This window comes from Schistocerca nitens, chromosome 4 (assembly GCF_023898315.1).
Source record: "Schistocerca nitens isolate TAMUIC-IGC-003100 chromosome 4, iqSchNite1.1, whole genome shotgun sequence".
Classification (NCBI taxonomy): Eukaryota; Metazoa; Arthropoda; class Insecta; order Orthoptera; family Acrididae; genus Schistocerca; species Schistocerca nitens.
Genome location: NC_064617.1, coordinates 832,360,437 through 832,385,826, shown reverse-complemented (window position 1 = coordinate 832,385,826; position 25,390 = coordinate 832,360,437). Strand labels below are relative to the sequence as shown.

The 25,390-nt window shown below is 41.4% G+C and overlaps 1 protein-coding gene across 1 annotated transcript in view; it reads left to right on the top strand.

Moving 5' to 3' along the window:
* Positions 1-25,190, top strand: part of LOC126253263 (homeodomain-only protein-like) — a 389,905-nt gene extending 364,715 nt beyond the window's left edge. The window contains exons 3-4 of the mRNA XM_049954473.1: positions 16,506-16,685; positions 23,624-25,190. Coding sequence (XP_049810430.1) covers positions 16,506-16,685; positions 23,624-23,704 — 261 coding nt within the window. The 3' untranslated portion in view covers positions 23,705-25,190. The remainder of the gene's footprint in view (positions 1-16,505; positions 16,686-23,623) is intronic.
* The last annotated feature ends 200 nt before the right edge of the window (positions 25,191-25,390 follow it).

The window sequence follows — 25,390 nt, the reverse complement described above, 5'->3', positions numbered from 1 at the left end:
TCAAAAACAAGTTCAGAGATGTTCAATATGGCCCCCTCCAGACACTCGAGCAATATCAACCCGATACTCCAACTCGTTCCACACTCTCTGTAGCATATCAGGCGTAACAGTTTGGATAGCTGCTGTTATTTCTCGTTTCAAATCATCAATGGTGGCTGGGAGAGGTGGCCGAAACACCATATCCTTAACATACCCCCATAAGAAAAAATCGCAGGGGGTAAGATCAGGGCTTCTTGGAGGCGTGCTACATTTTCATCACTCGTTCTCGGCCGTCCAGAACTTTTCCCTTTGCACAAACACCCATCCTCTGTAAACTTTTTATACCAACGTTTAATACACCACCTATCAGGAGGTTTAACACCATACTTCGTTCGAAATGCACGCTGAACAACTGTCGTCGATTCACTTCTGCCGTACTCAATAACACAAAAAGCTTTCTGTTGAGCGGTCGCCATCTTAGCATCAACTGACGCTGACGCCTAGTCAACAGCCCCTCAAGCGAACAAATGTACAACTAAATGAAACTTTATAGCTCCCTTAATTCGCCGACAGATAGTGCTTAGCTCTGCCTTTTGTCGTTGCAGAGTTTTAAATTCCTAAAGTTGTGGTATTCTTTTTGAATCACCCTGTATATTAAGTTCCCTACAAAAGAGGTCCTATAAATTTTTTTCTCTAGAACTAATGGTTTGTGCGAAGAGGGCGCGAGAATGTTGAAAAACTCGCTCGACGCCCATGCGTAATTTTTGTACGACAATTTGATGTAGTTTCCCGACTTGATAGACCACCAGTGTCCCGTCAAACTGTTCGTCTCATCCTGCTACCTCAATATCCTACGTCAAATTGGCCTACAAAAACTACGTAAGCTACAGCGCATGCGCGTCGTGTGAGTTTTTCAACATTTTCGCGCTCTCTTCGCACAAACCATTAGTTCTAGAGAAAAAAATGAACAGGACCTCTTTTGTAGGAAATTTAATATAGTTCAATTTTGTACTGCGACACGTTTTCGCTGGAGGGTGCGGTTTCCGACTTATCAAGAAAAACGTACAAAAGTGATATTAAATGTGTTCTATCTCGGAAACCATTCGGAATAGGTCATACGTCCATATGAAGTTTTTCGTTCAGAATAACTACTACTATTACCCCTCAAAGCGTGTACCTTTCCTCCTGACTCACCCTGTATAAACTTGAGGAAAGAAAGATACTTTATTGTAGAGGATCGGTAGCAAATGCTGTTATGTGTTTCTGCTGTACATAATGCAAACTTCTGAAAAGAGCAAATAAACAGTGGCAATGTTATTTCCCTGCACTTAAACACTTTTTTCGAATGTTTCTACAGCTAATTACTGATTAAGTGTTAAATATGTAACCAAATTACTCTCCTCAGCGCACTTCAACAGCTGATTCCTATCATCTTTCTTTTTCCTGATGTATTCACATTCATATGGCGTCGCTGTGTTAGTTGTTGAAACGTCCGCAAGTCACGAAGTGTAGGCAGGAACAACCGTGTATTTCTACAACTAATTAGCGATTCAAACTACTCTCCTCAAAACACTTCAACAGATGATTCCATTCATCTGTCTTTCCTGATGTGTTCATGACGTCACAGCATCAGTTGTTTAAACGTCCACAAAGTCACGTCAGGAACAACCATGTACAGCGCAATATCACACCTACATGGTAAATATATTGCGCAATATACTGAATGCCCGTGAACTATTTTTAAAGCTCGGCAGTCCTCTTCGATATAATGCGCAAACCGTCAATTCCTCTCAGACAGTCGATATTATTGAGCAATACTGAGTATTGCGCAATAAATATTGAGCATCTATGGGTCCCTTAAGGTAGACAGCTCAATTTACATCATCATCTCCTAAGGTGCATGAAGTGCGAAGGCTAGTGCGAAAGTAAGGTCCGATCGGCCGCGAAATGGAAACCAGATTGAAAATCAAAAATGTTTCATTTGCTACCTTCCAGCAACATCTCTTCATAGTCACCACTCCGACTTAGACTTATGTCGTAACACTGTACCAACTTTCCAATGCCCTCGTCGTAGAAGGCAGCCGCCTGTGCTTCTCGCTGGTCTGCAGTTCATTGTCTGGGCCAAACGTTGCCTTCATAACCAGCGGTTCATGTGAGCAGAGGTGAACAAAATGGTTCAAATGGCTCTGAGCACTATGGGACTTAACATCTTAGGTCATCAGTCCCCTGGAACTTAGAACTACTTAAACCTAACTAACCTAAGGACATCACACACATCCATGCCCGAGATAGGATTCGAACCTGCGACCGTAGAGGTCTAGAGGTGAACATCAAAGGAGTCACCTCCAGACTGGATGGTGGGTGATCAAAACACTTCCCATCGAAAACGCTGCAGGGGCGTCCTCAGTACCCCAGAACTATGTGACCGAGAAATGTCATGAAGAAGGAAATGCATGACAGTTAAGTCATGTAGGGTTGCGTGAAATCAGGCGAAAACTGTCAGCGGATGCCCATACTTGGCGGGGGACACTATTGTTCTAAGCATCTTTACGTGCTCACTGTGCGCTCAGAACTGGAAAGAGCGACATGGTGCGATCGAGAGGCATACTAGAGACTCTGTCCAACACATCTGTCCAAAGCTTCATCAGATTTTCACTGTCGTTTCCATTTCGCGACCGATCGGGCCTCACTTTCCGAATATTGCTCACCTGGCACATTGTATATATATTTGCTGTTGTGGAGTTTTTGTGGGCTGGAACTGGAAGGATTCCATGTAGGAGGTGCAGACCGACAGTCCATTTGAACAGAATGACATCGTTATGCGCGCGCACACACACACACACACACAAATGTAAGTGAAGGTCATTGAACGATTTCTTTGTGGTGCATATCTAGTGAGTCGGAGGTGTGCTAAGGCGCTGGACTCGTATTCGGAGGAACAGCAGTTCAACTCCCTGTTCTACTATCCCGGTTTACGTTTCTTTGACATTTCCGTAAATCACTTATGCGAAATGGTGGGGTGGTTCCTTTGAAAGAGCACAGCCGTTACCCTTCCCTAATCCAAGGTTGTGGTGTGTTTCTATTGACCTTGTAGTTGACAGTACGTTGCTCTTTAATCATCTAATCCTGGTGCTTCATAATACAAGGGTGCTTTTGTGTGTTCGGGAATGTTCACACATTTCCATACATTTCTACCTCCAACACGCGGTTTAGAATTAATGTTGATATCTCTCTTTAGTGTTCAATGCTGTGATTGGTTTGCAGCATTACACCATTCCCCTTTTCTGTGTGCCTTCGTCTTCATTTCCGTGTACATAATGCATCAGACATCATTCATAATAAGCTGCTTGTATGACATCCTAGCTTGTCCCCCACGGTTCCTTCCAACAATAGCTCCTCCTGCTGCTGTTCCAATGATGTAACTGTCTTACACGTGTCCTCAGAGTTTGTCTGTTCTTCTTTGGATGTGCCTCCACTGAGATCGGGCTTCCTGTTGCTTATGTCGTGTGCAGTCGCCTGACGGAGTTTTGCAGCTGATCTTGGCCTTTTCTTTTACGCTCGGCTTTTAAAATACCCCCACAAGGAAAAATGTGGGGGGGGGGGGGGAGAGGGTGGGAGCACAGTTTTTTTGAGATTATTTTGTCACCAAACAAACTGGTTACAGATTGCATGGAAGCGTTAGATGGGTGACGTCCTGCTCCATCTTATTGAAAACAACCTTATGTAAGTTCGACGTCATTCAGCTGCTCCAAAAATGCATTGAATATGCCCATATAAACTCTAATGCCTATGCCGTATAAAAACAAAATAGGGCAAACAAACCTGGAAATGGATACCGCGCACTGAACTCCAACCTTTTCATCACGCAGTGGCGTCTTGTGGCTGATGTGGTATGTTTACATCAGCCCAGTACTTGCTGTTTTTTGTGTTGATGTAACTTGACAGATGGAACCATGCCTCATCTGCAAACCAAGTTATGGAGAGACTGTTTGGACGTTGAATAAGAAACCCTGAAACCATCGACAGTAACGCATTCTTTTCTCGATCTATTTCTCGCAATACTTGCATCATGTGCACTCTGTATGGTCGCAATGCAGATTGTTTCGCAACTCTCTGACGTGTGCCTTATGGAACGCGTCTCCTGGCTTAACCGACGCAACGATTTCCTTGGATAGTTCTTCAAGCGTCTTCGAACATTATCAATAACCTCTGCATTCAGTGATGGTCTATGTTTACCACTGTTGCTGTTCATTACAAAAATGGTTTAAATGACTCTAAGCACTATGGGACTTAACATCTTAGGTCATCAGTCCCCTAGACTTAGAACTACTTAAACCTAACTAAACTAAGGACATCACGCACATCCATGCCCGAGGCAGGATTGGAACCTGCGACCGTAGCAGCAGCGCGGTTCCGGACTGAAGCGCCTAGAACCGCTCGGCCAGAAGGCCGGCTGTTCATTACACCAGCTGTCTCCAGCTTCCTTACAATCGATAAAATTGTTGCCTTTGTTGGAACATCGCGTACCTCCAATTCTTTCCGGAATGCCTGTTGTATTGTAACCGATGAGTCTGACTTCCAAAATGTTTTCACAATAAAACTAACATATTGCGCAGACACAATTGCTAGAGAATTGTGAAACAGTGGTTTATTATTTATTATTAAGTGAGGAACTGAGGAATAGTAAAGTAAGTAGCTTATGAATAATCACATCTTTGGCAAAAAAGAAGTGGAAAGTCTTCACTTATGTTGTTCCAAAACCCGTTGCATTTTTCTTTCACCAGCTATTGATGGTCCTTAAAAATTACATTCTTTCACCAAAAAAGTCTGTAGTTAGTTGAATAACATGGTAGATAATGAAGTTTTACATAATAACGATATGGCAAACTACTTTCCTCTTTGCGTGCTATAATTTGCCAAAAATTTCATTCCGATATCTGAAACCGTTTACTTCAATGAGGAATGTTGTAAATATTTCACTTTCGCTTTATCGACGGCGCGGCGCGATCGCAAATGAGTGTGCTACGTTAGATCAGTTTTCTCGAGACTGATGACAGGTAGATACTTCCACCAAAGTCTAAAGAAAAATTCAGTATGAAACTTCCTGGCAGATTAAAACTGTGTGCTGGACCGAAGCTCAAACTCTGGTTCCGAGCTCGTGTCTCATTCCGGCACACAGTTTTAATCTGCCAGTAAGTTTCATATTAGCGCACACTCCACTGCAAAGTGAAAAATTTCATTCTGGGAAATTCAATATGTTAGCTAAATTTCATACACAACAATATATTATATAGTGTACACCAAAGGCAAAATCATTGCGATCTCTGTTTTCACTGCAAACTGATCCGAACTTCGCGCAGAGTCTTACTTCCACGTAAATATCACAATGACTAAGACCATTAATGAAAAGATGGGCACATCATCAAGAACCTGGAATATGAGGATATAAGTAAAGCAAAAATGAATTTCTTTTACCGGATAGTTTCTGTAACACCGGTTGCCGTCAGATCGCCGAAATTAAGCGCTGTCGGGCTGGGCTTGCAGTTGAATGAGTGACCACCCGGTCTGCCTACCGCTGTCGGCAAACAGAGTGCACTCAGCCCTTGTGAGGCAAACTTAGGAGCTACTTGATTGAGAAGTAGCGGCTCCGGTCTCGTAAATTGACATACGGCCAGGAGAGCGGTGTGCTGACTACTCGCCCCTCGATATCCGCATCCAGTGACTCCTGTGGGCTCAGGATGACACGGCGGCCGGTCGGTGCCGTTGGGCTTTCATGGGTGTTCGGGCGGAGTTTAGTTTAAAGTAGTTTCTGTAATATCGTTTGAGAAATACTGAAGGGGGTACGCCTCGATTCTATCATCGTTGACTGGCACAAAGGTGGAACACACTTGACCTCCGTTCCGAACAAACGAATGAACTCGCCCAGCGCTTTGGGCGAAAACATCACTGCGCATCGGCCACCGTATCCTGCTCGGACTCTACTTTTGTTTTTCCCAGAGATACACTAAAGCAACTTTCCCGTTTCTACGAGCTTTCGGAGGGAAATTATGACTCACTGCAGTGGTCCGTTCAACCCCGCGTCCGGCCATTACTGATTTAGGTTTTCCGTGATTTCCCTAAATCGCTTCAGACAAATGCCGAGACGGTTCATTTGAAAGGGCACGGCCGGCTTCCTTCCCCATCCTTCCCTAACCTGATAGGACCGATGACCTCGCTGTCTGGTCCCCTCCCACCAGTCAACCAACCATCCATTGCAGGGGTTTAAGTTTAAACGGATCTTCCTGTACAGTGATGAGTACCGGCAGATAGCCTACTTCTCTCTAATCACACCAGAGGGGTCACCGGATTGAATGTCGCCATTTGACAGACGGATCACCATCATCCCTCTACGAGAAGACATTACGGTGCAAAGTGCGGTGATCACAAACTTTACCAATGCTTCTCCCCTCGCCAGCCAAATACTGGCGGTGAAAATTCCTTCCACCATATTATATATCTTTAAAAAAATGTGTAACTATTTATTTTTGAGGAAACACTCTCCTAGTAAATCTGTTTGTCCTTTGGTTTATCGTGATCTGTTACTGATTTTTAGTGCAGTTAATTTTTACGTTTAGCTTTCAAAAAAATACAAAAGAGATATAATAAGCAAAATAATGAATTTCGTAGGTTGCCAATTACGTATTATATCTGGTTTTATCGAGCGCCAGGCTCCCTACAAAGTACTGTAAATGCAATAGCGTAGTATTACTCAGCTCCAGTGCACTGGTCTGAAATTATTACTATCACAGAAAATAGACAAGTTTTAATAAAATTATTTCACTGGATTCCTTCAATTAATCTCACTGAATATTTTTACATAATTTCTTCCGCTCCGGCTATCAGACATTTTGCTGTGAAAAAATATTTTCAAATGTACCGCGTAATGGCGGCTAATTGTTAACAGTCAGAGATCACTGTTACGCGCTCCGCAGCAGCTAGAAACATGCTAAATAATTTTCATTAAATATTCTTTTCATAAGATAAATGTGGCGTAGGTTCTTGAAATAACACACGGAGATCACTTTATACTAATATATTCTTTCTAGGACACAGTTTACACCATTAAATATTTGCAATTACGTTACGACAGAAACAAATGCTAGCGCAGCACAATAGCTTGCGTACCTTATTCCAGCTAACACCAGAACGAACAGAACAAAACAGACTAGACAGAAGAATGAGCATTGCATTGTGTTTTATACTCTTACAAAGATAATAATACTTCTTTTAATTACTTACACATTATAATCTCATACAATAAAAATAATGTCTTTTCTGCATCTATCGATCTATATTGTATATTTTTACAGTTAGTGTTATTATCTTTCGCAGATAAATCGATGTTTGCAGTTCATTTTGAGTCACATACAGTCATTTTTATTTATGTTTCACCTCGATAATGGTGAATATTGCGAAAGGGACACTACAATTAGCAGGATTCGAACTGCTACCTCCCGAGTCAGGCGCCACCTCACGGGTGTGCTTTAGCGATCACAGTTACGGAGTAGGATTGGCATTTCATTGCGCGTGCTTCGCCAAGTGACCGGGACTTTTACTGCACCACGTCGCCACGCGGTAACGGCCGGGGCGTGCCAGACTGGTCCACTCTTCTTAAACAACGGAGTGAGTGCCTTCGGGCCTATCGCGGCAGCCGCAATGCGGGGCCCTGTATTAGCCTAAACGCTGGCGCCCACCTCCCATTACCCTAATGGCTTTGTCCCACATTCCTCAGCCAGGCAACTGACCGTCTGCTACAGATGTCCCAATAACTGCAGCTGTGTTCCTTTGCAAACGTTCCTTCTTCCACATCGCCTTTTTGTGTAGCAATTTATCTGCGTATAAAGGTTTCCCAGAAATCGCTGCAACCAGTCGCCTATGTTTTATTCTTCTATTTCTATTTTTCCTTTCGAATCGCCTAGTGATTCATCATCAGATGGTACAGTCTCATTGCACGTTTGCAGCACTGTGAGGGTCGTGTAAAGTTATTAGTATCTGTTCGTTTGTTCTTGGCGCACGCACTATTCTGGAAAACAATTTATGTTTCCCAGTGACGTTAATTTTACAACACAAAAGTAGCCACAGGTAACAACTTCCACATACTTTACGAGACATAAAGCATATGTAAGTTATTACCTATGGCTAACTTTGTGGAGAGAAAAATACGTTGTTTTCCAGAAAAATGTGTACACCAAGAGCAAACCAACAGATACTATAATAACCCTACACGACCTCCACAGTGTTGAAAACTTTCAATACATATGTACCATCTTATGATAAATCACTAGACGATTTGCAACTGGTAAGGTAAAATAAAATTTGAGGAATAAAACAAAAGGCGACAAGTTGTAGTGTTTTCTGGAAACCTTTATTCATCACAGTCGTCGTGTTTCACATTCATATTGGATTAAAGTTTTATCTGCTTATCTCGCCAGTCTGACCTGTCTCTAAATTGCTGGCCGCTGTGGCCGAGCGGTTCTAGGCGCTTCGGTCAGGAACCGCGCTGCTACTATGGTCGCAGGTTCGAATCCTGCCTCGGGTATGGATGTGTGTGATGTCCTTAGGTTAGTTAGGTTTAAGTAGTTTACGTCTAGGGGACTGATGACCTCAGATGTTAAGTTCCATATTGCTTAGAGCCATGTGAACCATTTTTTTCTCTCTAAATTTCCGGTATCTGGATACATTTTTACAGCTCTAAAGGACTGTATTTTTTTGATTTCGTGGCTGCTTAGGTGTCAGGATACAAATTCAACAATCTGGTATTCAGTTATTTCTGCCTATTAACATGAATAGTTTGTCTATCTGAAAAAGTTTGGTCGCACTATGGTCAGTATTGCTCTACATATAATTGACTGAATGAGTCGATACTTGTATCGGAGGAAGACAAGAGCATACCATCTCCAACAGGGCCATGGCTAGTAAAGCACTGTTGTTGTTGCTGTTGTTGTTATTGTTGCTGTGATCTTCAGTCTAAGACTGGTTTGAAGCAGCTCTCTATGCTACTCTATACTCTCCAAGCCTCTATATCTCCGAATAACTACTGCAACCCACATTCTTCAGAATCTGCTTAGTGTATTCATCTCTTGGTCTCCCTCTAGAGTTTTGACCTCCCACACTTCGTACTAAATTGGTGATACCTTGATGACTCAATGTGTCCCATCAATCTATCTATTTTTCTAGATAGAAAACTTGTTCGACACTTTCCTTGTCAACTCCTGTTAACTCAGACACTGCTCTGGTTGTTAAACGGCGATCTTGTCGAACAAGTTTACCGATTTTTTCAATGTTTGCATCAGTTTTTGCTGACAATGGTCTGCCAGTGCGAGTGTCATCACTGGTGTCTTCGCGGCCATCTTTAAATCGTTTAAACCACTCAAACACTTGTGTTCGCGATAAACAATCATCGCCGTACACTTGTTGTAACATTACAAACGTTTCACTTGCAGATTTTCCTAGTTTGAAACAAAATTTGATGTTAACACGCTGTTCTTTCTGTACACTCAACATTTTCCGACGCACAGACAAAATGTCAACTACTTAAAACAGACGCCACGGGCAGACTGAGTGCAGGAGGCAGATGAAACTCGAGCAGTAGGCGGAGCGAGAGTCACGTGACAGGCCACGCGACTTTCAGCCTTATTGCATTCGTTTTATTGTTTCACCAGTACTAGTCCGGTTTCTTTCTAGCCACACCTCGTAGGTCGCTCTCTCAAGGCTGTCAGTAGCTCTGACGGAATGTCGTCTACTCCCGGGATCTTCCTTCGACTTAAGTGTTTCAGTGCCCTGTCAAATTCTTTTTCCAGTATCATATCTCCCACCTCATCTTCATCTACGTCCTCTTCCACTTCTATAACATTCCCCTCAAGTACATCACCCTTGTATAGACCCTCTATATACTCCTCCCTCCTTCCAGATTTCCCTTCGTTTTGCTTACGACTGGTTTTCCATCCGAGCTCTTGATATTCATATAACTGCTGCTCTTTTCTCTAAAGATGTCTTCAGTTTTCCTGTAGGCGGTATCTATCTTTCCCCTAGTGATATATGTTTCTAAATGCTTGCATTTGTCCTCAAGCCGTTCTTATTAAGCCAGTTTGCTCTTCTTATCACTCTCATTTTTTAGGTTATTGTATGCAAACAAACTTTCGGGTTTGTAACTGCTTTACTTATGTGCCTTATCTTCCTCTTATGAAAACAATAACTGTTTTCTCTTCTGAACACCGTGAACGTCTGGCTTTCAACAGAGTTTAATGATCTGTCGAGATAGCTATTACACAGATGGAGGTGACCGGCTGTACTGCAGTTTTATCTATAGATTTGTCTGCTTAAATAAATCCGCAAGTGGTGTATAATTCATCTGCTACTTGAAATTAATGCGTGACTTGACGCGATAAAGCCTCCTGATGTCGATACAAGACACCTGGGAAATGGGAACCACATCACGCCATAACATTGTCTCTGGTATTCTAGAAACTCTTTACTCTTTTTTTCGTAGTGGGCGTTGTCGATTGTGAGAGACTTACCTAGCCTACCGCCACGGGGATGCAACTATCATTTTATAGTCTGTAATGCAGTTACCTATATATTTCGGTTGTATTGTAATGTTGACGCTTGTATGTTTCTCTTATATACCGAGCTATAAATCGACTGGTGCCTTCATTTGCTAATTCTATGGCTTCCAGAGATAATATTAATTCTCCTGACTACTTCTGATATATCTGTGGCAAACTTCTAGTGAAAAAGCAGTAGCGGACAAGCTCTGATTATCAAAGAAGTGTAATTTGGCGTAGTCATGGCCGCCACCTCGAGTGAGTTCACGTTGCGAGAAAGGACGTCTGCTTCCTACTCGAATGGGACAGACGTGCAAATGTCTAACACTGGTCTCATAAAGCCTGGCCAGTTAGAACGCCTGAAGTTGGAGGGAAAACGTACTATTCGATGAGAAGGTGGACCTAAAGAAAACTTCTTTCTCTATTTCACATAAAACTTAGCACTATGAAACAATATATTGAAGTCCTGCCAAAAGATGGTGACACTTTGAAGCATGTGGCAAGTAAGTTACCGAGGCTATAAGAAACTAAGAGGAAAGATGGGGGTGGTTCTTCAGCCCTAACTAATGAAAGACGAGACATTTGAAGACAATATGAATGAAACTGAAAGATCATCATGCATATCCTTTAAACAAGTTGTCAACAAGTTTCTTGGCAAGTGCGAAGACCTTGATTACGAGAATACAGGAAGAAGCATGTTGCATAATTTCGAAGCTGTGGATGCCTCCATGATCTTGAAGTTGCACTTTGTAGACTCCTGCGTCAACAATTTTCGAGACCAAACATCTGAATTGTGTGAGGGGCGAAAAGGGAGGAAGTTTCCATCAAAAGATTACACGTATGAAACTGGGGTACCAGGACCGATGTGATATCAGCCTGACAGCCGACTATTTCTGGATGCTGCACAAGGAGAGTCATCAATCATTGCACGCAACGGAGAAATGCGGGGAATAAGAAGAGACATTAGGATTTATACCTTTCTATTAGACCTGAAGACATAATTCTCCATTATAATGTTAGGAGTGTCTTATTTTATCATTCTTTGAGGGTTTCGTACCTCAGGTGGAAAAAACGAAATCGTTATAGAATCACTTTGTTGCCCGTCCGTCTATCTGTTTGTTTCTCCATCCGACGGTTCAAAACTATTTTTCTCAGGAATGGATAGACGCGCCAAGTTGAAATTTATGTCTCATATTAAGGTCTACGGTCCCTTAGCGGTGTAAAAAAGTAAACATTTTTAGTCAATGCAACCAAAAGCTAAGGTCATTTATATAAAATATTTTGATACTCACAAACTCACTCATCAAAACTCCCGTTGACCTAGAATAATGAAATTTACCACGAAGCAATGTTTCACAGTACAACGAGAGAAGAAAACACGAAAATTGTTAATTTGTAAATATATCACACGAAATAAAATATTTTGTCATTTATTATCAGATTGTCTGAATGTCCGTCCATCTGTTAAGACCCCTTTATCCCAGGAAGAGATAGACATATCAAGTTGAAATTTATGTCACATAGTAGGGTCTGCGGCCTTCTGGCGGTGTTATAAACATTGAATTTTAAGTCAATGCAATCAACAAATACGGCTATTTTGTCACATATTTTGATACTCTCAAACTCACCCATTATAACCTAGATGGCACTCTCCCTTGATGTAGAATAATGAAATTTCATAGTACAAGTAAAGGGAAAAATCAGAAAACTGTTAATCTGTAATTACATTGTACGAAAAAATATATCTTTTGTCATTTGTTATCCGACTTCAGGCTCGAAAATAAAACATTCTTGAAAGTCTTAGAATCCCTGTGGCCAATATATTGCGAATATCAATGTCGATAGCAGGCAAAATCGACGAGATCCTTGATTCCTGGAATGGATGAATTGTCTTTATCTATAGTTAAGTTTGTGCACAACCTTCAGTGCTCAATTCCTACTAGCACCTGGCCAATCTAATGTGAATGCATGTGTTTTGTATGAAATTTCTGTACCTTCGTCACTGCTTTGTGAAGAAACCTTATGTGTTAGAAGGAAACCCTTATCATTTCTGAACTTAACGTATCAAAAAACATTATAATCAACTACAATGATTAGGAAAAAATCTGAACTTAGGATATCAAAAACCATTATCATCTAAAATGATTAAGAAAAAAATGGAAACTATAAATCTGCACGCTTGTGTAATTATTCATTCAACAAAATTTAGAGAAAATCTACTTTCCCAACTTCAGCATTCGAAAAATCCTTTGAAGTCCCACAAATTTCGGTTAAACCTGAAAGTCGGTCCAGTTAGACGTGTGAGCAACAAGTGTCGAGAATCCTGTGACGCATATAAAACGGATCTGTTGCCTACAGGTATGTAGAAGAGAATTAGTATTATGATAGCACTGTGTACAAATTACAAATGCGTGGTATTGAAATAAGCAGTAAAATCATGGTATTAGTAACCGAAGTTCAAAAGGCTACTTGGCTTAGATACGGTATCTTAAGCCAAGCCTTTACTAAGATCTTTAGAGAAAAGCAAAACATTAACTGAGTACACATTCGATAAGCAATTGAACATCCATCGTAAATCAGTAATAAGTCAAGTGAATCTGAATATTTAGTTTAAATTGAATGTAACGTACTCTTTCCTGCTATCTCGTATAACATGTCACTGTTGGTAATTGCTACAGTCATCAGTCCGAAGAGTATTTTGATGCAGCTCCCTACACTAGTCTATCTTGAAAATGTTTTTTTTTTTATATATATCCGCAACTATTGCACCTTAATCCATGTGAGCTTGGTTAATGTATTCGGGTCTTGTTTCCCTTTATAATTTTTACCTCAAAATTTCCCTCCATTACCAAATTAACTATTTCTTTGTGCATTTTTCTGTGTCCTGTCAACCTATCCCTTCATTCAGTCAAATGGAGTCATAAAATTTTTCTCTGCGAAACTCAGTACCCGTTTACGCATTATTGGATTTACCCATCTAATCTTCAGAACTGTCCAGTAGCATTACCATCTCCCACTAGCTTATAAAAATTCATATGAATACTAGTAGTATCTATAGAGAATATAAAACAGTTAAGCTGCAAACATGACATTCTCTTTACCTGTCACTGATGCTCATTAATCATTCCACTGATTCATAAAAACCAAATTACGAAAAAGAGACCGTCATTATATTATTACTGACATACTCCTGCATCCCACATGTGAATAAAACTTCAAAATCCGATGTTCATCCTTATTCAATGCCCAAACATTAAATAATACTAAACGTAAGTAGCTTTATTTGTATGCAGTGCAGCATGACGCTTACGCTCCATAATTTCCAGTTTGTGTGCCTCAAAAGCTCTAATCTGTATTACCTGCAGGAGGGCGAAACCCAGTGTACTGCCCAAAGCTATCACCATCCGAAAGAACATGGCGTGAGATGGGATGTCTTTTAGAAAAAAAAACGACTGCTAATGTTCTTGAGTGAGGAAAACCTTCACATTATTCTCATGCGCTTAACCATAGCCGCCGATAGCTTCCTACTGTAGCCATTTAAAATCATGAAAATTATTATCAACAGCATTCTGATCAAGGCGCAAACATAAACATAATACATAAGTTTCAGTGCACCAAGCTTTGCAGCTCTTAAATATTGCAAGAAACACATTTTTACGTTCAAAGTAACCTATTTGGTTCTTTTGCTGCTAAAATTGCATTTGTTACACTTTTTATTAATGTCTTTAACAACGCTTTTAACGACAGAATTTCCTTTATCTGCTTCAAATACTAAGGTACAGTAATAAGTGTTTCTAAGTTTTCGTTAGTGTTATGAAGACGCTATACATCCTCTGGTTTTCTTTTTCCCTTCTTATTACGTGTCGTGTAATTATTTATCGGCTAGGCAATTTTCTAGCCCCAATATTTTATTCGACTAAGGCACATATTGGCCATATTAAGTGCAGTCTTCGCGTGATCTATCATAGAAATTACGTTTTTAGCTTCTGAGGCAGACTAGATCAGTCATATATTTGTGACAATTGGATTGTGCTGTTATGAAGACAACATATGTTAAATTTGTGATTTTTTTAATGACCCTTGATCATATTTGTTGGGAGGGTTATCTTCCACATTGGTAATTAGATTCAAATAGGAGAAATCTTTGCTTCTTACCAAACTAATACTCACAGTAACTACGTTATGCTGCAAACTAGTCTCATCAACACGAAGAAAATCCATTAAAGTTGTTCCTGAATTTTTTAAGAGACGTTGTACGGGGGCTATTCGTGAAGTAAGGTCCGATCACCGATCAAGCCCGCCCGGTTAGCCGATCGATCTAACGCACGGCTTTCCGGAGCGGAAAGGAGCGCCTGGTCCCCGGCACGAATCCGCCCAGCGGACTTCTGTCGAGGTCCGGTGAGCCGGCCAGTCTGTGGATGGTTTTTAGGCGGTTTTCCATCTGCCTCGGCGAATGCGGGCTGCTTCCCCTTATTCCGCCTCAGCTACACTATGTCGGCGATTGCTGCACAAACAAGTTCTCCACATACGCGTACACCACCATTACTCTGCCACGCAAACACTCGTCTGGAGTGAGACGTTCCCTGGGGGGTCCACCTGGGGCCGAACCGCACAATAACCCCTGGTTCGGTGTGGGGTGGCGGAGGGGTGAAGTGGACTGCAGTAGTCGTCGTGGGGTTGTGGACCACTGTGGCTGCGGCGGGGACGGAGCCTCTCCGTCGTTTCTAGGTCCCCAGTTAACATACAACATATATACAAGGTCCGATCAATCGCGAAATGGAAATAACGGCGAAGTTTAGCATAGATATGTTGGACAGTGTCTCTGGTATGTCCGTCGATCGCTTCACGTCGCTCGTTTCAGTTCTGAGCGCCCAATTAGCAGGTAGAGGTGCCTCGAAAATAGTGTCTCCCGAAAGGTATGAGTGCCTCTGAGAGACTTCACTTCATTTCATGGAGCCCACACAATGGAACTGTCATAAATCTCCTGCTTCAGACAGTTCTCGGTCGCACAGGACGCTCCCGCAGCGTTTTCGATGGGAAGTGTTTGACCACCCATCATACAGCCCGGGAAGGCTCCCTTTATTTTCATCTCTGCTGACATGAGCCGCTGGCTATGAAGACATTTTGGCACAGACAACAAGCTGCAGATCAGCATGGAGATTTGGCAGAAAGCACTGGCGGCTGTCTTCTATGACTAGGATACTTTGAAGTTGGTACAGTGCTACGACAGATGTCTGTCGAAGCGGCGACTATGTAGAGAAGTAGCTGGAAGGTGTTGCAAACAAAGCGTTTTTGATTTTCGCTGTGGTGACCGATCAGATCTTACTTTTCGAATAGCCCTTGTACATAATGAAGTTCTTCCAATCTTCCAGACAGTGAAGAAATAAAAGCTGAATCACACTTTTTTTACCAAGCGATAATCAGAGAAAGGGAAACTTGAATGCTCCACTATGTCATGTACACTGTAACGTGACCTAACGAGACTTTTCACAACTCCAAATTAAGTAGTAAGGTTAAAAAAAGTATCGATTTAACTTTGTTAGTTGGTTTCTTTCATCTCCAGCAGTGATTTATTAATGCGAAAAACGCTACGTTACACTACGATTCGGAATCCTGCTGAACTTTAGTTGCCCATTTAACTGAGTGGGTGAGCTCTTACATAAGACGACGGCAAGTGAATATTATGCCACGTCCAATAGGACTGTGTCAAGTACAGCACTGTGGTGTTGAAGCCCGCCTTCAGGTTGAGGACAGCTTAATGTTTTAGCCGCTAACATTCGTGGATTTCAAAGGGACGGTGTCAGTTCATTGTTCGTTATTGCTGATTGCATGACTTCAGCAGTGCAAGCTAGCTTGGTAACAATGTCCTTTATGCGACATTCCCTCTCTGGACGTCGGCTCACAGCAGTGAAGTGACGTGGCGGTGTGGCGCTGGTGTTGCAGATGCTGAGGTCCGTGTCTCCGCAGCTGTCTCCAGGCAGCAACAGCTCGACGCCGCCGCCGTCGCTGACGCCGGACCAGGCGAGCGTGCTGGAGGCGCAGTTCCAGCGCCTCAAGAACCCCCACCCAACGGACCTCATCCTGCTCGCCGCCGAGACGGGGCTCGACGAGCGGCAAGTCCAGGTGAGGGGGGGTTCGTCCCAGGCTGAGCAATGTGTCAGCAGCAGATATGGGTTTCTCTTTGTTCTTACGGAACAGCCAGTAATTCTATTACGTTCCCAAGTCAGCGGGAGTCTTATGTAGGTACCACACGAGGTTTACTTTTATTCTTCCAGAAGAGCCAGTAAAGTTACGAAGTTCCCGTGTTAATGGCTGCTGTACTGGTCAGCCAACCCAGAGACTGAATTCCCTCTAGTGGATAGGGTGATTTTTTCTACCGTGTACAAACTCTAGGAACTGATCGATGAGCGGATACGGAACAAAAAAGGTGTAAAGAACTTACGTCCGGAAACGCATGCTAGAGACCATTTATTCAGTCATACTTCGTAACAGAGACTGCGGTCGAATACGCGGTGTACCATGCAGCCACAGTTACATGCATGGTTTCCTCCTTGAGGGTGATACTGTTCCTCTTACGTCAGGCTCTAGCGCCCTCTCCTGTCATAGTAATTAGTAATGTTATGTCCGATTCACTTCTCTTGCTGACTCACCTTGTAATGGATGTTACACAGCGTTGTACACAATGGTTCCGTGTTCGAATCGGTGCAACCGGAATGTGTAGGCCAGGATAATTGGAAACCGTATTTTGGGACCAGCGTTCCCTCCATGTCGCCTAATAGGTCGTAAGTATCGGCGTTTCTTGCGGGTGACATTGCGACCGCTGCTGGAAGAAGTGTCTTTTTAATCTCAATGGAGAGAAGTCTTCCGAAGTAAGAGTGATTTCAGTTGTGCCGCAAGGGAGTGTCATAGGACCGTTGCTATTCGCAATATACATAAATGACCTTGTGGATAACAACGGAAATTCACTGAGGCTTTTTGCGGATTATGCTGTAGTATATCGAGAGGTTGTAACAATGGAAAATTGTACTGAAATGCAGGAGGATCTGCAACGAATTGACGCATGGTGCAGGTAATGGCAATTGAATCTCAATGTAGACAAGTGTAATGTGCTGCGAATACATAGAAAGAAAGGTCCTTTATCATTTAGCTACAATATAGCAGGTCAGCAACTGGAAGCAGTTAGTTCCATAAATTATCTGGGAGTACGCATTAGGAGTGATTTAAAATGGAATGATCACATAAAGTTGATCGTCGGTAAAGCAGATGCCAGACTGAGTTTCGTTGGAAGAATCCTAAGGAAATGCAGTTCGAAAACAAAGGAAGTAGGTTACAGTACGCTTGTTCGCCCACTGCTTGAATATTGCTCAGCAGTGTGGGATCCGTACCAGATAGGGTTGATAGAAGAGATAGAGAAGATCCAACGGAGAGCAGCGCGCTTCGTTACAGGATCATTTAGTAATCGCGAAAGCGTTACGGAGATGATAGATAAATTCCAGTAGAAGACTCTGCAGGAGAGACGCTCAGTAGCTCAGTACGGGCTTCTGTTGAAGTTTCGAGAACATACCTTCACCGAGGAGTCAAGCACTATATTGCTCCCTCCTACGTATATCTCGCGAAGAGACTATGAGGACAGAATCAGAAAGATGAGAGCCCACACAACGGCATACCGACAATCCTTCTTTCCACGAACAATACGAGACTGGAATAGAAGGGAGAACCGATAGAGGTACTCGAAGTACCCTCCGCCACACACCGCCGGGTGGCTTGCGGATTATGGATGTAGATATTCGAAGGGTTATGTGGCTGCTAGACGATGGTGCTCCAGCCGTTAACGTCCTGACGCATCTTAACTGTGTCTTCCGTGGTCGATGGAGGGGACCAGCTGAATAGCCTGCTCGTTCATCGGATCTCAACCTGTGCGATTTCTGGTTGTGGGGCCACCTCAAAAGTATCGTGTAAGCAGAGCCCATTCCAGGCCGCATGTGGGAAATCCAATGACATACGCGACTTTGACAAACTGTACATCGTTATGGCCGTGCGCCTTTGAGAGAGCATGTGGTAAACGGCGAAGCTGGTCGATTATTGGCGTGCTACTGTCGTAGCATCGGTCGAAAGTACTCGAAGGACAATGAAAACCCACAAGTAGGCGACAAAGTGTTGGACGTCCATGGCTATCACAAAATGTGATGGGCTGCCCGCTGTGTGAAGCACGGTTGGTGTCAATCGGTGGCAGCTCTGACGACAAAGTGTATCTGAACACACCATTCTGTGCATATTTTTGACGACCGATATGTGTTCCCATTTTGATTCAATGACATAGTAAATTACAATTGCAGTGGGCACGAGATCTTGGAGACTGGACATTGGATCTCTGGAACTTTATAGCCAGGTCGGATAAATCACGTTTGTTGTTAGACTAAGTCGACAGTTGGGTCCAAATGCGCCATCCACTGTTATCCAGGCGAACAGTTGCTCGAAACGTCCACCGGTCAATGGACACAGGCTGCTGGGGGCAGCATTATGCTGTAGGAAACTTCTCCTGGGTTTCCTTGGTACCTGTGATAGAAGTTGAAGGTACCATGCCAGCTACGGACTAGGCGAACATTATTTTGGACTATCTGCATCCGTTCGAACTTGTTGTCCTCTCCGACGGCAATGGCATCTTCCAGCAGTATAACTGCCCATATTACAAGGCCAGAATGGGGCTACCGTCGTTTGAAAAGCAAGAAGGTGAAATCACGTTGATGTGTTGGCCACTAAAACTTCGCCTGAGCTGTATACCATTGAACAAACCTGAAATGCTTTCGGGTACTAGGTGCTCCATGTCCATAAGCCGCAACCTTGTAATTTACAACAACTGCGCGTAGACATGCCACATACCAGTGCTGAACTCGGATACCGAGAGCTGAGATAAACGTCAGCACCTGCCAACTTTCAAAAATAAAACAGCAGGAGATTCAGTTTTAAAAGTCGGGAGGTATGAATGATCAGAAACTGCGGCTCATTTTCAGTATATTCTCGAGACATCTGAAGTCTTCCCCTGTGACGTCACAAAGCTATAAAGTGCTATAAAAATGAAAATAAAAGCATTAGAACTATCCAAAACGTTGATTCGTAAAATTATGGAAAGACAACCACTTACCTATGGCGGACTGGTGCATAGCGCACAGATACACGTAATAGAAAACATTTAGCCTACCATCTATTCCGTTATCATAGTTCGACCGTAAGTTTATACCACCATATTTCGATCTTTGACTTTTTGTGTCGGCCCGCCACGCTAATAAGTAACTTTCACTTCCATCATTGAATCGCAGTTTTTTTTTTTTACTGTTATTCACGAAGTTAATATTTTCTCGGTGGTTTTTTATTTCCACGTGTTTTGAAATATTTGTTTTCCATCGTGTGATATACAGATTTCACATCGGCAAAACCTACAAAATGCAAACGACGGACCTTTGCTAGGCTCGATAATGCACGGAAACTGTTCCGAAAATTTGCTTCAAGAAGACAGCGTTATATATATTTTTTTTACCATAATGAGGAACAAAACACCAATTCAAATTCTATGAATATGGTCAATAAGATAAAAGTGAAACAACTGCTTACACGAAAATAAATCCTTTCCCAGATTCAGGTAACAAAATAACACTGTCAGTTATCAACTCTAAAGATTTATAGCGGTTATAAAAACGGAGAATAATAAGAGACTTCATTTAAACACAATGACAACACACAGACATAGGTCTAAACGGAGAACAACACTCACCAATACGAGTATATATTTCACAGAAGGCGCGTGAATGTGCAAAAAGCACCGTCGGTAAACAGCTCACACGGGACTTAGTGATTTCTATAAATTTCGATACATATGTCGATTAAAAGTGACTAATGAGCGAAGGACTTCGGATCATTGACCAAAAAACTGAAATGGTGGGTTTTCGAAACAAATGTATTCGAATTGACGATAGTTGGGGAGTTAAATAACTGATGATGGTCGAAGTAGAGGGGATATAAATTGTAGACTGGCAATGGCAAGGAAAGCATTTCTGAAGAAGAGAAATTTGTTAACATCGAGTATAGATTTAAGTGTCAGGAAGTCGTTTCTGAAAGTATTTGTATGGAGCGTAGCCATGTATGGAAGTGAAACATGGACACTAAATCGTTTGGACAAAAAGAGAATAGAAGCTTTCGAAATGTGGTGCTACAGAAGAATGCTGAAGATTAGATGGGTACATCACATAACTAATGAGGAGGTATTGAATAGAATTGGGGAGAGGAGAAATTTGTGGCACAACTTGACTAGAAGAAGGGATCGGTTGGTAGGACATATTCTGAGGCATCAAGGGATACCAATTTACTATTGGAGGGAAGCGTGGAGGGTAAAAATCGTAGAGGGAGAGCAAGAGATGAATACACTAAACAGACTCGGAAGGGTGTCGATTGCAGTAGGTACTGGGAGATGAAGAAGGTTGCACAGGATAGAGTAGCATGGAGAGCTGCATCAAACCAGTCTCTGGACTGAAGACCACAACAACTACAACTAAATATCGGGAGAAATGAAATAATTGGGAGGCGGGAGAAAAAGTTGAAAAGCGGGAGTTTTTCGCCTAAATTGGGAGAGTTGGACGGCATGCATCATCGTTAATGTTTACGGTAATCTGAATATGTGCCAACGGCCTTGCCACAATTTTGTAGTTTTAGGTGCCAATGTGAGAAATGTCCTTCTAATAGGTACCCTACACCAAATGGACGCTGAATGCAGTTCCCGTTACAGTTTTCTCTTTTCTCCAGGTAGTTGGCTGAGATGGAGGTGCATTTACTGGCAGCAGCGGTAATATTCCTATCGTTTTTCAAACCGACTGTCATTAAAAGGTATATCTTTACGACCACTGTTCTTACGGCGTCTTACATAGTTGCAAGTGGTACGCCGCTCCTTGGGGACACGCTGAACACCCTATGTTGAGTGTTGATATAACAATAAATCGGCTAACTTTATTTACGTTGTGATAATGGGTATGTCCAAACACTATAGCTTCTGTTTGCTATTGCATCAAGTCTGCACGTCGACTCATGGTACAGCAATATTTCTATACAACCGTCGGACAAATACACCCTAGATATCAGAAATGGAGCGAGTACTAGTCTAATGTTGCTGGCTGCATACTTCACAAATAAAACACCACTTTACATCAGTGCTAACGGGCTTCCTTCATTCACGCTGTAGATCCACGAGTATGGTTACTCTGAGAACTGTGCCACATGTGACTTATTGTTAGTACGAAGTGTTGAGTGCTACAGACAGGGGATTTCAAATTGATTTCGTATTTCTATATTTCCAGAATGCTTTTGACACTGTACCACATAAGCGGCTTGTAGTGAAATTGCTTGCTTGTGGAATATCGTCTTAGTTATGTAACTGGGTTCGTGGTTTCCTGTCAGAGAGGTCACAGTTCGTAATAACTGATGGAAAGTCATCGAGCCAGCCGCTGTGGCAGAGTGGTTCTAGGCAGTTCAGTCCGGAACCGCGCTGCTGCTATGGTCGCAGGTTCGAATCATGCCTCGGGCATGGATGTGTGTGATGTCCTTAGGTTAGTTAGGTTTAAGTAGTTCTAAATCTAGGGGACTGATGACCTCAGGTGTTAAGTCCTATAGTGCTTAGAGCAATTTGACCATTTGACCAAAAAAAAAATGGTTCAAATGGCTCTGAGCACTATGGGACTCAACTGCTGAGGTCATTAGTCCCCTAGAACTTAGAACTAGATAAACCTAACTAACTTAAGTACATCACAAACATCCATGCCCGAGGCAGGATTCGAACCTGCGACCGTAGCGGTCTCGCGGTTCCAGACTACAGCGCCTTTAACCGCACGGCCACTTCGGCCGGCCATTTGACCAAAGTCATCGAGTAAAACAAAAGTGATTTCTGCTGTTCCACAATGTAGTGTTACAGGCCCTCTGCTGTTCCTTATCTATATAAACGATTTAGGACACAATCTGAGCAGCAAAATTCGCCATGTTATTGATTGTGTAGGCATTTGCAAACTGTTTCAGTGCACCTAACAAATAGGATTCCTTCACCATCCACGATGAGTATCATGGTTTGAAATGGAGCGAGTTGAGATAGCCATTATTTAATGCTGATTGGAAGACAGCAGAAGCTGTTGACACCAAAGGGCAATTATAATAATTACATTATTCTGTACCTCCCTGCAGCGAATATAGTCTTGAGCGTGTTATAGATAATTTCACTAATGTCATTAAAGGTTCGGTCATCATTTGAATCAAATATTAATGAATCAGTGTGACTCTGCTTTAAGAAGTTACTGTCCCAAATGTGTGTCTTTTTTATAACTTTCCTAAAGTTTCTTTCATGACACACTTTCAAAGTAACGCTAGTCTGCTTTGCAAACAGTCTTGTGCACTAGAATTTGTCACCAGTTCTTTTAATAGTTCACTTTTGAAGGTGTGAAAACTGCTTACCATTTCATGCTGCTTCTGTGGCATTGTGCAAGAAACAAATTTAGCCAGTACATCACATTCACCATGTTTCCCAATTAAAATGATTTATAGTTCAAAATGATTCTCAGATAAACTCATAAACGGGAGTTAACCCTCTTTTGAAACTTTCGTGTCCTGTGAAGAAATAAAATAAAATGGCTACTAGAAACTCTGGGAATCTAATTTTACAGTTTAAACTATTGGTGCTATCCTGCGACCAGCCTGAAGCATTTTATTTCACACTGTAATGATGTGGTATGTCTGCTTTTTGAAATCTTTTCTTACAATTGGATCAAACAGGCTACAAACTGCTTCATACATTATATAGACTTATTAGTTAAGATTTCACATGAAGTCAATTTGGTTAACCATTAATTTGGTTAATCTAAAAATGTCACTGCATCACAAAATGCTTCAGTTAACTGCTCTGATATCGCTAGATTAAAGTTTGTTTTTAAAGGCTGAAAACATTTGATGTGACGCCCATATTCTAAATTTAATACCGTTTTCCATTTGTCAGCTCAGAAGAACTTAATAAAAGGAAAGGTGTTGTGTTCCAGGCTTGGTTCAACATGCGGCTGGCTGCCTGGAGGAAGGAGCAGGGATTGCCAGCGAGTTTTGGCCACTTCAACAGCTACTGATTCGAAATTAAAGATGCACTTCGCTCTAGTAACAAAAGCGATGAATTAACTAAAGAAATAAACACCAAAGGTTTATTAATCTCCTTAAAAAGACAGCTTCACAAATTCAGTTTTTTTGTTGTGACTTCTTTTGATAGTAGATCATGAGTGAAAATTTAATTGTATATATTTATTTATGCGTTACAGAGTGCTGCAAAATGTGTTTTATACTGATGTTTCAAGCTTTAGAAGTATAAATTTTGAAAATGATTTCTGGTACCTTTACAGACTGAATAATTCAGAGTGAGTATCTTCATTTGACACCAGTATACTGTAACCAATGATTCCTTCTCAAAATTTATTTGTTACATCTTCAACTACTGCATATGGTGTTTCATTCTGCAGAAATACCACAGAAACCCTGGGTAAAGACTTATTTAGCATCCATAATCTCCCAGTAAGAGAAAACAAAATGGTGATAGAAGTGGCTCACTCCTGAGGCATGATCTATGTTGCATCATATAAAGAACAGCTTGTATTGCTAATGTTAACAATTGTCATGAACGTACATATTAGTTGATTAACTTAGTATTGATGTATATTGCCTTTCTCCTGAATAATTTCCCATGTCAGATAGAATATAGAACTATTTTTCTATACAGTTTTAAGAATTTAGTGTTATGTTAGCACAAATCTGTAAACTTGATCTGTAGACTAGTAGCTTAGGAAAGATTAGTTATATCATTATTTGTAAATTACCCATGTTGTATGTATTCCAATGTTACATTAATTCAATTAAGCAGATGTACTGTAAAAGAGCTATATGTTTGTTACAAATAAATGCAGTATATAATGATTAGCAAATCATAATTGATATGTTTTAATAACTTTTGTCATTGAGTGAAATAATTCACAAAGATATTATTATTTGTCCTATGCTCCCTCTCATTGATAATCTTTTAGAAATTGTAATGATCATAGCAAGCCACTGAACATCAGCCTGAGACTTTTTTCTGTCACAGTGTATGAACAGCTCTTATAATTTAAGAATTTTGTATTTACACATAATAACCATGACTTACAAACTGTGTTTCTAGAGAACATCATAATTGTTGCCCAGTACAAAAGTTGGTGAAAATATAATTAAGGGCAAGACAAAGATGATTACTCTAAATGTATCATAGTCAATAGAAGACAAGCAGGTAAGAGCTTATACATGTTCTACATGTTGAGTTTACAACATAGTAAAAGGAACAGAAATACAAAATGATAAAACATTCAAAATCATGCAAATTAGAAAAGTCTTGGGGACAAAAACATGCTAGAATGTCTGTCACATACTAAGGACAAGACATATCAAATAACAGAGTAGTAAGTTGTCTAACACACTATGTTGTAACAGTTGAAATTTTATCAAACTGTGCTGTTAAAGTGAATAACATAGTTTATTATTTTTGTTTGATGAAATGTGAATACAAGACGTTTATTAAAGTTTACTGTCATAGTTTTTCAGTCATGCAATATCTTATAGCTTTTACATGTTTCCTAATGTTATTTACTACCCTCATTAAGGTCATTATTTCAGTCATATCTCATGGAATCAAGCAAAGGACATCCTCAAGCTATCTATATTTTATTAATCTTCATTACAGTCATTATTATATATTTCATTTCAGTCTGTTTCCCTACCCACTTCTCTGTTTCCCT